This window comes from Sinocyclocheilus grahami, unplaced genomic scaffold, assembly GCF_001515645.1.
Source record: "Sinocyclocheilus grahami isolate Dianchi unplaced genomic scaffold, SAMN03320097.WGS_v1.1 scaffold160.1, whole genome shotgun sequence".
Classification (NCBI taxonomy): domain Eukaryota; kingdom Metazoa; phylum Chordata; class Actinopteri; order Cypriniformes; family Cyprinidae; genus Sinocyclocheilus; species Sinocyclocheilus grahami.
This window is the reverse complement of record NW_015505339.1, coordinates 1,203,803-1,217,130: the sequence shown is the minus strand read 5'-3', so window position 1 is coordinate 1,217,130 and position 13,328 is coordinate 1,203,803. Positions and strand designations below refer to the sequence as shown.

Genomic DNA, 13,328 nt, shown 5'->3' with positions numbered 1-13,328 from the left:
CCTTGTACAAGCTGGTTCTCGGACTTGGTGTCCCTCCTCGACGGCTCTCCGCTGGAGATTCCGATCAGGAGGGACCTCCTCTCTCAGGCAGGGGGCACCATTCTTCACCACTGCCCGGAGTTATGGAAGCTGTGGGCATGGCCAATGAGGGGGCACAGCTCCTAGCATCTGGTCTCTCAACTAAGGTTGTTGAGACTATACTCCAGTCCAGAGCTCCCGCCACTAGGAAACAGTATGCCTTGAGCCCATTAGCCTGATTTGACTTTGAATGCAAATTGCTTTTTCAACATTATATCATTATATTCAATGTGCGCAAATCTAATTTTTGACATCATCATTTTCTGATTTACATTCAAACCCCTAAAATGGGTTTTTAAATTAGTCGAATCTACCGTATGCCAATCTGTCTCAACAGAAATTTAAATAAAGAAAAAGTGTAGCATGTGCAAAACAACATATTAGCCTGGAATAATTTCTGGTTCAAATGTCTTCTGTCTATGGGTTTCTTTGTGGTGCATTTGCATAAGATGTGTACTTGTGTTCATAGATGGCTAGACGGAGCACAAGAAGAGAAGAGAACACTGGCGTATTTTTAAAGTAACTAATTTTTAACTCAAAATGGCATGATACTAATGGCGGCACACTTAAAAACACAGCAAGATATAACAAAGTTGTCGAAGATATTGAAGACAAGAATGCTAATTTAAGTTCTTTCATGACAAATCTCGGAAGATTTTTGCATGATTATGGATATGACAATGTTAATGTATTTGGTCTTGGTGGAATAGATCTGCTACACTTCTGCTGCTGAATTGCTGCTGCTGTTAGTTATTGCTGTTGCTGTAGATTATTGCTGCTGCTGCACAAATAGAATTTAAAATAACCCGTAGCAGATGGGTCTATACAGGTGGAGCTGGGGTAGGTGAAGGGTTTCAGAGGAATGCTCTAGTGAACGCAAATGCTCTAGTGAATGCTAACCGGGCATTCAAATACAAAGCAGTAAGCTCTTTACACGCATATGCAACATGAACCAATCAGCTTGTGCCAAGCAATTGAACTATTATCATCAGTTAGTGGTAAGGACCCATCAGTCTGTGCCATCTAGAGTTTCATGACAGAACTTGGCATTACAAAAAAAATACGAAATAGTCAACATTGCTAATTGACTAGCCAATTGTTGAAAGACTAGTCATTAATATACATTGTGACTAACAAACTCTCATGACAGCATGCATACAACATTACATGTCTGTATATTACATTACATACTGTCTAAAACAAAAAAAAAACGAAATAGTCAACATTGCTAATTGACTAGCCAATTGTTGAAAGACTAGTCATTAATATACATTGTGATAACAAACTCTCATGACAGCATGCATACAACATTACATGTCTGTATATTACATTACATACTGTATATATAGGACCTTGTACGCATGCATACAATATTATAAATATATATTTTTGATTGCTTCCATTGTCCTCATTTGTAAGTTGCTTTGAATAGAAGAGTCTCCTAAATGACTAAATGACTAAATGTAAATGTAATGTAATGTATATATATATATATATATATATATATATATATATATATGCACTGCGGCAGCTGACAATCAGGTAAACAATAGTATGGCACATTAAAGGTGTAATAGGTGATTGTTTAGGCATGACTTTGGACAGCGATTGCAGAGAGGGTGGGACGTTCGCGTTCAGTGCTATCAGGCTAAAGTTAGCATTTTCCGAGATCCAGTGGTGGAAAGAGTACTGAAAAAATATACCCAATGAAGAATGAAGAATATCTATCATCCAGCAGTTTTAATTTTGACTGCCAACTCTTTAAAATACATCAAAACACGGCAGCTGACAATCAGGTAAACAATAGTATGGCACATTAAAGGTGTAATAGGTGATTGTTTAGGCATGACTTTGGACAGCGATTGCAGAGAGGGTGGGACGTTCGCGTTCAGTGCTATCAGGCTAAAGTTAGCATTTTCCGAGATCCAGTGGTGGAAAGAGTACTGAAAAAATATACCCAATGAAGAATGAAGAATATCTATCATCCAGCAGTTTTAATTTTGACTGCCAACTCTTTAAAATACATCAAAACAGCATGGAAACAGTATTCAGTTGAAGAAAAGATGAAAGTTATTCTCAGTACAATCATCCCAATTTAAATCATAAAGTTTGAAAAAATAGATTTAAAATCATGTGTAAGGCCACTGAGACAGCATGCTGTTGTTGCACATAAAATATTAAAGGTCCCCTGAAATGCTTAGAGAAACGCAGCGTTACTCTGTGTTGACGTCATTTGAACTGAAACAGGAAGACAGGGCGGGACATATCAAGCAGCCCCGCCCCTTTATAAAATAGCCAATAGCGTTCGTTTATATCACAGCTTGGGCTAGAGCCGTTCAGTGCCGTTGAGCTCTGTAAAGTCGCATTTGACAGGGTATGCCAGCCACAGCATTCTGGGTACACACATCGTGTCTCTGGACCGGAGCAGTGTGTGCGCGGTGCGGTGGTTAGCGTGACAGCGCAAAACAAGACTTCTTTTTTTCCCTCAATGGAAAGCATATTTACACTGTTTGAATCTTTCCCTGTCCCCTATATAGTGCACTACGTGCCATTCACTGCACAGAAAATACAAATTCTATGGAAAAGTGACCGATTTCAGCCGCGGCTTCAGCGTCTATTTTATAGTGTAGGGGCCAGGCGCTTCGGATTCTAGAGAGCATTTGATTGGACAGAAAGTTTGATGAGAAGCTGAAGTACAATGTGACGTCAAAAAAATCGTCGGTTTTGGCGGAAGTGACGAACTGCAAGCTTTGAATGCTTATATCTTCTAAATGCGAATTTTGTCACTGTTTTGGAGCACACTGCCTTATAGATAACCTTAAGACTAACATATTGATACTAACACCCAAAAAACTTTAATTTTGATTTCATGGGGACTTTAAAGGGGTTGCTAAAAAGAACATTATGTTGTGTATTTGGTGTAATGCAATGTGTTTATGCGGTTTAAGGTTAAAAAAACACATTATTTTCCACATAATGTACATTATTGTTGCTCCTCTATGCTGCCTTTCTGAAACGCGTCGACTTTTACAAAGCTCATCGGTCTGAAAAGCGAGGTGTGCTCTGATTGGCCAGCTATCCAGTGCACTGTGATTGGCTGAATACCTCAAGCGTGTGATGGAAATGTTACGCCTCTTACTATATTGTAATGCCGTGTCCCGGAGCGACAAGACAAAACCAATAAACCCATTACAAACGAGGCATTTGTTGCATCCAGTGGGGACATAATTACTGATTATAATGACTTATACTGTCTTTTTATGCGTTGCATTGCATATCGCGCCACGTAAACATAAAACCATGTCTGCATTTGTGATCGGAGAAACGACAAACAACAAGCGCTACTCTACACTGCTTAAAACTCGCGTTTGAATTGTCAGCGGCAAATTCTTTAAATATAAAAAACGTACTTACAGGCTGTGAGTCAGAAGTGCCAGACTGTCCTTGCAAAGGTGGAACTGCCCCACTTTATAGAAACAGCTTTTGTGCACAGACGCATTGTAGTCTACTCTTCCAGGATCACAGTCCTCCATAAAACAGTCCTCCATTAAATGCGCTGCACACATCTGAATATTTGGGAATAGTGTTGTAAATACAACTTAACCACTGATTTCTAGTCGTATCCTCTTTTGGAAGGCCAAACAAAGTAGTTTCGCTTTCACAATGAAACACACAGCATCACACACGGCGGGCTAGAGTGAACGGCAGCCGGCGGGCTTGAGTGAGGAAACGGCCAGCGGGCTTGAGAACGGCGCGACCGGCGGATTCGACAAAGGAATTATCATTCTTTCTAAATGTGATGTATATAACTGTGACTACAAATAAACAGAAACAGACTCGACTGAATAAGTAGGTAGGCTATGTTCATACCACTTTATTTCTGTGTGACTAATTTTCAATCCTGATAAATTAATTCATTATGATCAATGTATCACTTATTATTGAAAAACATTGATGCTTTTGGATTTAAATCTTTAACAAAGCATGCAAACAAACGTTTTATCATGTTCGTTTTGTGATCGCGCTAGTTCCAGTGACTTATTTCTTATTAGTTTTCTGATAACTTATCTTTGTTGGTGAAATGATGGGGTTGCGTGACGTTGTTCCTGAGAGGCATGTAAAGGGCGGGTTTTAGTGAAGAGCAGCGGAGCTTCTGGCCCGACGGTGTAAACGCAGCGTGATTTTGGCCTCAGTGCTACAGGTCCGAGGCTATATGACGGAATTGGCATTAGCATGAGCGCCGCTTGCTGTGAGTGAGGTGGGAGCGACGAGCCGCCAGAGGATTGCGCAGCATTCCTCGAACAGTTATGTTCACGATTTCTGATTTACTTAACGTATACTGCGTGAGGGAGGCTGTGATTGGATGATGACAGGTATCGGTGATCATTCTCAAGTGATCAGCAGTGCTGCTGTTGTATCAGTCAGTGGTTAGATCAGTGTAACAGTCAAAAAACGGAACAAGGGAAGTCACGTACAGGACAAATCAATTTGGCCCAAAATACGGGACGTCCCGGCTAATACGGGATGGTTGGCAACCCTATTTCCAACACACTTTTTGACAGCACACATCACGTGCTCAAACTCATCAAAAGTCAACAAGTTCAACAAGCAACAACGACTTATCCAAGTGACTGCTGCAGAACGCACATGAGAGAGAGAGACGAGACAGCACAGATCGCGCATCTCATAAGTGAGTGGGGAATTTACCGAACGTGGCACTTGCGGGAGTTAACACTGTATGCAATACCCACAACCTCACACTAAATTTCAGGCCTTGTAGATAGGCAAGCATATATACAAATCATTTAGTAAGCAGAAATCCGAAATTTACCTTAACATATTAAGTTAGAGGAAGATGCGACTGAACTGGTGCTTGAAGAATGCACTTCTAGCAGCCATGTTAAACAGTTGGCAGTTAAAGTTTTCAATGCACAATTTGATTTGATGAAAGTCACGAGACCTATTACTATCTCTCTATCCAATCACGTTGATGGATACAAATAAAATTAAAATAAGCATGTAACGACCACAAACGAAGGAAAAAAGCGGAGTAGAAGTACCGATACATCACTTAAAATGTACTCAAGTAAAAGTAGAAGTACACAATTTTTAAACTACTCAAAAAATACAATTACTGATAAAAACTACTTACTGTAACATGAGTATTTGTAATTCGTTACTTCACACCCCTGCTGAGATCTCCTACTGCACCTTTAAGCCCCATTCAAGATAAACAAGCATAGCAGAATTCTGAGAACCATTTATGAATTACGCAATATACAGTTTTACGAATGATTTACGCTGAAATTTGGTACTTCAGTACAGTGCAGTCTTGTTTCGTGTGTCAAATTAAATATGCATTGTCTGTCTATTTCTGGTTAAAATATAATTTTTATCGTTACAAAGTCTTACACCATATGGTTACAAACCTTGAAAAGACTTTGAAATAACATGGAATCTTACATGGTCGGATGAGATTTATACAGATATCCTTTGATCTTTTATACGTGAGAGCAAAGCCTCTGTTTGCCGTTTCTCTTTTAACACGCGGTGAGATCAGAAGTCACAGAGCGGCCAGAGATGGATCGGTTTCTGATGGAGAACAACCTTCATAAACAGACACTGTGTTCCCTATAAATTTCAGCCCTTACTTAATCACGTCCTTCTTTTGTTTGGTATCTGAGTCTAACAGTACTGGTTGTGAGAGCCCACCTCACAGTATCCACCCTGAGGATTTCTGCTCTAAAACCAGTCCTCTTTCCTCTATACTTTGGTGGAAGTGCACCTGGCCTTTACATAGCTCTTCATGCAGCCTGTTAGCATGAAGATGCCCCATTTTTGGTGTTTGGTTTTGTTATATTACAGTGTAAAAGCTCAGCTGGAGAGTTTTCCTTATCAATCAGAGCTCAGGAGCATTGCAGAGAGAGAGGACAGGATGAATGTGCGCAAGCGAAGCTGGGTGATGCATACTAATGGGGAGGCATGAGTCAGTGAGGCGAAAGTAGGGTCCATTAGAACAATAATGGGTATTACACACATTGCTCTTTTCTTTTATTTCTCATGCTGTTTAGCTGTTGTCCCAAAGCCCAGGTGTTTTTCAGGAGCTCTGTCTAAAAAATCTCAAACAATTTTAACTCCTCAGACTTCTCAACTGGGTCAGCCGCTCTGTATTATGGGAACTGTGACTCTGAGCTTTGCTTTGAGTAAAGATGCATAATAAAATATTTTTTGGCATAATTTTTTTAAAGAACTAAATAGCATGAATAACCTCAACACACCTTCATATGTGTAGTATAGACTTACCTGTTTGTAGGAGAGGAACACGGGCCGACTGAAGACGATCCACTCCACCACTTTACTGCAGGGCGGCGTGGTCAAAGAGCCGATGTAACGGTAGTAGCTTCCGATGGAGGACGGCAACAAGTCTCTGAGCACGAAGGGCTCTAGAAATGTCTCTTTTTCTGGAACAACAAAAAAGAACAAAAATACACTGAGAACAAGCATTTTATCTGGTTAGTAGTATTTGACAAAGATACTATTTCTGATGCATATATTGTTACCCTAGTAAAAAAGTAATATATTTAAAATACACTTATTTCATACTAAGTATAGTTGAAATCTATTAACATATTTCCTGACATATCACTTGAGATTTACTCATATAAAAATTATAATTACATTTTATTTGGAGTACTACTTGTGCACAATGCACATTTCTGTGTATGTTCCTGTTTGCCCTTTTTTGGTCTTCCTGTTCCTGATCTCATTATGTTTATTTGATTCCAACAGTGTTTCCCTCATTTCCTCGTTATGTTGATTAATTCCCTCGTTTCCTCCCTTGTTACTTAAGCCCTGTGTTTTGATGTCTCGAGTGTCGGCTGTTAAATGTCATCCCAGAGTTCCTGTGTGTGTTATCCTTTGGCAGATTGAATTAAATCCTTGTTGAAGTCTTCTCCTGCGTCTCCTCGTTCCTTCCTCCCCGAGTGACCGTGACAGAACAGCCGACCCCAACTGAAGTAAGCGGCGCCTTTCTCCCCCGTTTTTTCTTCTTCCCGTTTTTCAAAGTATTTTTGTTTTCCAGTTGTTTTTCCCCCGAGACTATGGAGGAACAAGTGATGTTCATCACCGTAGCTCAGGCAAGCCCCGACCCTGTCAGCTACGTGAGGGCGTTCGTGCCGCTCGTCCTCGCCAGCTCCCTCGAGGGGGAAACCCTTGTGACGCTGTTCCGGATCGGGATTACTTACCATCGCCCCACGGAGCTTCCAGACACCACCAACTCGACTGGAAGCAGGCAGTCATCCAGTGTCTGGAGAGCCTCAGATCCCGATCCGGTACTCCTCCGCCGGCCATTCCTCAGTCAAGCCTGCCGGCCGCAGCTTTCGCCAGCCCGCCGGCCGTTTCAAAGTCTAGTTCCGAAGATACTGTGGCAAGCCCGCCGGCCGTTTCTGTGGCAAGCCCGCTGGCCATTCCTAAGTCAAGCCCATCGGTCGTGGCTCACTCCCGCCCAGAGCTCGCTCCAGTGTCGGCTCCAGCCCCAGAGCTCGCTCCCTGATTCCTTGTTTAGCCAAGGAAGGGCTCCTGATTCCTCGTTTAGCCCAGGAAGAGCTCCTGATCCCCAGTTAAGCCCAGGAAGGGCTCCTGATCCCCAGTTAAGCCCAGGAAGGGCTCCTGATCCCCAGTTAAGCCCAGGGAGGGCTCCTGATCCCCAGTTAAGCCCACGGAGGGCTCCAGTTCCCGAGTATAGCCCACGGAGGGCTCCAGTTCCTGAGTATAGCCCATGGAGTGCTCCTGTTCCCGAGTATAGCCCACGCAGGGCTCCTGTTCCCGAGTTTAGCCCAGTGAGGGCTCCTGTCCCCCTGAGTCCTCTGCTCCGCCATGGCAACCTGAACTGCCTGATCTGCCATGGTCCCCTGAGCTCCCTGATCCACCATGGCAACCTGAACTGCCTGCTCCGCCATGAAAATGAAGCATACACTTCATAAGAGATTCATTAAAACCTGCTCATGTTAACGTCAGGTGAATGAACAAAAGCTTACATGCTTGAATTAAGGATTCGTAAGTGAAATATTCCCCAGAGGCCTGTATAATGCTGTCACCTCGACCCGAACTCTATTGCAATCTGAAGCAAACGCAAATGCATTGCTGTTCAGACTGGGCTGTTCTCACAGAGTGCACAGCCTTGTAACATGCAACTGGGCGTTTACATGGCATGTCGGCTTCTAACGTATAGTTAAATATTTACCGTAGCAGCCTAATGGATGATCGCTTAACAAGACAGCTCTTCTCTTCTGCCAGCCGAGAGCTTTAAATACAGCATGTAAAATTCTTCCTTGTGCTTCTCAACACGGACGCACGCCTCTTAAGCACCAACACTAGCCGAACACTGCTCAAAATCTAGCCGGATTGGGGAGAAACAGGTTTAAGGATTCACATACGGCTGCATGTGTGTAATTTGAGCTGCAAATCGTTTGGTTCAGCTTCCTGCGTGTAGTGTACATATTCGGCAGGAGATCAGCAGGTTGAAATTATAGACGTCTGAGACACGGCTCTGAATATGTGCAGACCCCCTGCTCCTATCTGTCTGGGATAAGAAGAGAGAACACAGCTCTGTCCCACCTCCCGCCGAGAACACACACACATACACCTCCATTCCACCCCCTACTCTAACCCTACTGAGCAAACAAGATCAACACGCTCCAGCAAACAGGCCGCAATAGTCTGACTGTTGTGGACAGAGTGAATTAAAAGGATGAGTAAATGCATCTCTGTCTGCTCTCCTCTCGTAGTTTATTGTATGAATCAAGAGGGCAAGGCTTGGCTGTACAGTAGATGCTATAACTAGACCAATATGGGACAAAAAGTACCTCAATTGACCCTTCGCAAAGACCCGCCCCCCTTAGTTACTGTTGCTATGTCCGACAAGCCATGCCACTCTCACACTACACATCATGTTCTCACGCAGTAAAAAATACATTGAGGATCAAAGAGTAAACTGAAAACACGCCGACAGACAAAACAGAACAGGTTACTTCTGGAATGAAACAACTTCTCAGCTTTCACATTTTGTCATTTTTTAAGAAATTCAAACAATAAATACTGTTTTGTGGCTCTTTAACGTGTCATAACAGACCACTGTAGCATCTCAGTTCAAGCAGCACATGAATGAATCGTCTTTTCATATTTACTTAAAGCATGAAATAAACGTGAATGAACATCAGAAGGCATTTATTTCAACCACGAAAATGTCAATACACAAGTTTTTCAAGTTTAAGTCTGCCAAAGTTAATCTACTCTCCTGTCTGGTTTGTTTGTCGGACAAAATGGCAGATTCTGCGTTATGATTGGTCAAACTGCCAGTCAATCAAGCTCCCTGAGAAGGGTCAATTGATGGGCGTTCAAAAGTAGCCGTATTTTCTGATATAAAGTGACAGGCAAAACAAATCCTGTTGACTTACAATGAAGGAGGGAACAGAGTAGGATTGGGGACTGAATTTCTTTGCTCACAATGAAATTCTATTTTAGTTGTTTTTCCTAAATGTTTATTTTATGTAATGTATATTAAGTACCAAAATAATTGTCAACGAAATTGTTAATATTAAATTGAATATTTTAACATATATCTTACAATTCCCATCCTTAGAGCTGAGACACCCAAGTATCATAGAGACTTGGGAATGGGCTCCTTTAACCACATAAAACACCTTAGCAACCGCATAACCATGTCCCGGCAACACTTGAGCACCATGCTGGTGACTTTTGATGACTCACAACGTTTTTTATCAAAAAATTTAAAAATGGAATAAATCAGCCAGATCACATTCTGGTAACTCCCATCACCGTCATCAGATAGAGTGTCATAATCTTTGTCATCTGGCAGCAGGTGGAGGCAGAACTATTTTCAGACTCGGTAAAATCCCTTTTGAGTGGGCGCCGTTTAAAGTGAGTGCCATTATTACACTGCATTAGAGCTGATCTCTTTGTCAGAATGGCACTGTGATGCTTTTAGTACCACGGCCTTCCAGATTACACCACGACTTCGTCATTCTTTCTCTCTTGCTCACTTTCTACAACTGTCTCAGTGGGCAGCACAAATCGCAGGCTGGTAATTACCATCAAAGCCTCGGCGTGCCTTTAAACTCCGCATGGACACATAGAGAGATGTTCCTGAGATGACTGAAAAGTAGGCAGAACAAGAGTATATTAACTAAGAAACCCTTAAAGACATCAATTTGCTCTGTCTGAATCACGGACAGACTTCGCTGTTTCATCTCAATGTTCCGGAATACGCCGTTCAGTTCATGCTGGGAGCAGCTGGTGGTGCCTTCATCATTTCAGAGCTTTTAATGTCTGGAAGCGGACAGAAGGAACATTGAGGAAATTGTAGATGACTTTAAGAGGGTCAACTTACGTAAGGTAATTTTCAGAGTACTGTTATCTTGTGAAATCGAAATGATCTTTTTCTGTCCCGAGCACAGTTAGCCAATATTTAAAATCTTTAAAGGGGAAGTGTGTTGTTTCTTAAATGTTAAAATACTTTATAAGTATAAAGTTATACTATAAGTAGCTCATTCTAATTGTGTCTTAAATTGTCTAAATTACAATAATGCTGTCAATGTACCATTCAACACTGATCCTACCAAAATGTGATTAAACAGCCCATCCCTGTGAAAAAAACTTTTAATGCTAGCTTTTGGTACTTTTTTATGTTTGTGTATCAGCTTGTGATTCCTCTAACACCACTTCTGTTCATCCATTTGGTGCCTAAGTGTCTACCCTTACATCTGTCATCAGACAACGGAGATTGCCAAACAAAAACAAGAGCACAAAATTACAAACATTCCCATCAAAGCCAGAGATAAAATGACAGCGAATAGATGATGTGTATGCATGCGTGGGTGTTTGTCTGTTCAACAGCCTAGCTATATGACAAGATATATATATATATGTATATATATATGTATATATATATATATATATTGTATAAATATACAGTGATAGGTTTGAGCACACTTTCTGCTCAACAAACCCTTGATTTCTCAGCCAGATCTCCTGACTCAATATCATCATCATATCATCATCCCGTTAGTCAGAGGTTGCAGTGGCCTGAGGCTGAGATCCTGTCAGAACTGAAGCGCTGTTTCACAAACAGACTGAATAATAGCAGACGAGTCTGCTTTGTTCATTCCAGCATGTAAGACACACTGGACACCAACAAATGATCAGTTGTTGTGTAACTAGTAAAAATGATTACATGTGATACAATTCAATACTGAACACTCAACCTGAATAACAATATTCTGTTGGAATATTGTATAATATACTAATATAGTAATATACTAATGCTGTTCTTAAAAAAAAGAACCCTTTCCTTGTCCCTTTTTTAAACGTACACATTAATTTACTGCTCGTTTTCTTAAAGGGGTCATATGATGCAATTAAAATTTTTCCTTTCTCTTTGGAGTGTTACAAGCTCTTGGTGCATAAAGAAGATCTGTAAAACTGCAAAGACTAAAGTCTCAACTCTAAAAAGATATTCTTTATAAAAGTTAAGAGTCAGCCACACCTACCTAAAACAGCTCGTTCTAACACGCCCCCACATATCTACATCACTATGTGGGAAGATTTGCATAACGCCGCCCAAATGTTCACGCAAAGAAAGAAAGCGTAACTTTTATTCTGCCTGTAGTATTGTTGCTGCCGCCATGTTGTGAATGCGCTGTGTGTTTCGTTGTGAAAGCGAAACTACTTTGTTTGGCCTTCCAAAAGAGGACGATATCTGCTTCGTCATGCCTGGAGCTGATCCGTGCTGGTAGCTGAGGAAATACTACAACTTTGCGCTGTGGATCACCGGATCGGCTTTCACCGTGGACGAAGCGGAGTCCAGCCCGGGGTCGTCACATGTGGTTGCGCAAGCCCTCCGGATGCTCCTTCGTCGAATCCGCCGCTTCTGCTCACTCAGCCCGCCAGCCATTCCTCACTTTATCCCCCGGCCTCTGCTCACTCAGCCCGCCGGCTGTTCCTCACTTTATCCCCCGGCCTCTGCTCACTCAGCCCGCCGGCTGTTCCTCACTTTATCCCCCGGCCTCTGCTCACTCAGCCCGCCGGCTGTTCCTCACTTTATCCCCCGGCCTCTGCTCACTCAAGGCCGCCGTGTGTGATGCTATGTTTCATTGTGAAAGCGAAACTACTTTGTTTGGCCTTCCAAAAATGGACACGACTAGAAATCAGTGGTTAAGTTGTATTTACAACACTGTTCCAGAACACTTCAACCCAAATATTCAGATGTGTGCAGCGCATTTTATGGAAGACTGTTTTCTGATCCTGGGAGAGTAGACTACAATGCCGACTGTTCTGATTCAAAGACTGTAAGTACGTTTTTTATATTTAAAGAGTTTTTATATTTTATATATTTAAAGCGAGTTTTTTGGGCAGTGTAGAGCAGGGCTTGTTGTTTGTCATTTCTCCAATCACAAATGCAGACATGGTTTTATGTTTACGTGGCGCGATGCAACGCAACGCGTAAAAAGACAGTACAAGTCATTATAATCCATAATTATGTCCCCACTGGATGCAACGAATGCCTCGTTTACAATGGGTTTTCATGTTTTTGAATCAGCGCTCCGGGCATCATCACAATGTGGTAAGGGGCGTAACATTTCCGTCACATGCTTGAGGTATTCGGCCAATCACAACGCACTGGATAGCGGGCCAATCACAGCACACCTCGCTTTTTCAGACCGATGAGCTTTGTAAAACGCGTTTCAGAAAGGCGGGGGATAGAGGAGAAACAATAATGTACAGTATGTGGAAAATAATGTGTTTTTTTAACCTTAAACCGCATAAATACATTTCATTACACCAAATACACAAAATAATGCTCTTTTTAGCAGCATCATATGACCCCTTTAAAAGAATGGATTTAATTGCGAACTGTTAGTAGGCTACTGATTTTGATTGTTCATGCTAGCTACGGCATTCGAGTCTTCGAGTCCACAATTAAGTGACAGCCTGGTGAATAACCTGAATTACAAAAAGAAAAAAAAATCTTTAAAGGTTATTCATATATTCATATTCGTATTGCTGCCAAGGTATCAAGTCTTTACAGTGATTTTATGTGGAGCTGTTTGGTAGATCGCAGTCTATCTAATTTGTTTGTCTACACCGTAATTAAAATGCGGCAGACTTTAATGGACAGTAAAAAAAAAAGGCAGAACACCGTATAACTGTGAAAGCGAAACTACTTTGTTTGG

The 13,328-nt window shown here is 41.7% G+C and overlaps 1 protein-coding gene across 1 annotated transcript in view; it reads right to left on the bottom strand.

Annotated features, from left to right (window-relative positions):
* The window catches only part of LOC107592877 (receptor-type tyrosine-protein phosphatase gamma-like), a 38,412-nt gene that overhangs the window by 11,380 nt on the left and 13,704 nt on the right, over nt 1–13,328 (bottom strand). The window contains exon 3 of the mRNA XM_016282454.1: nt 6,357–6,539. Coding sequence (XP_016137940.1) covers nt 6,357–6,539 — 183 coding nt within the window. The remainder of the gene's footprint in view (nt 1–6,356; nt 6,540–13,328) is intronic.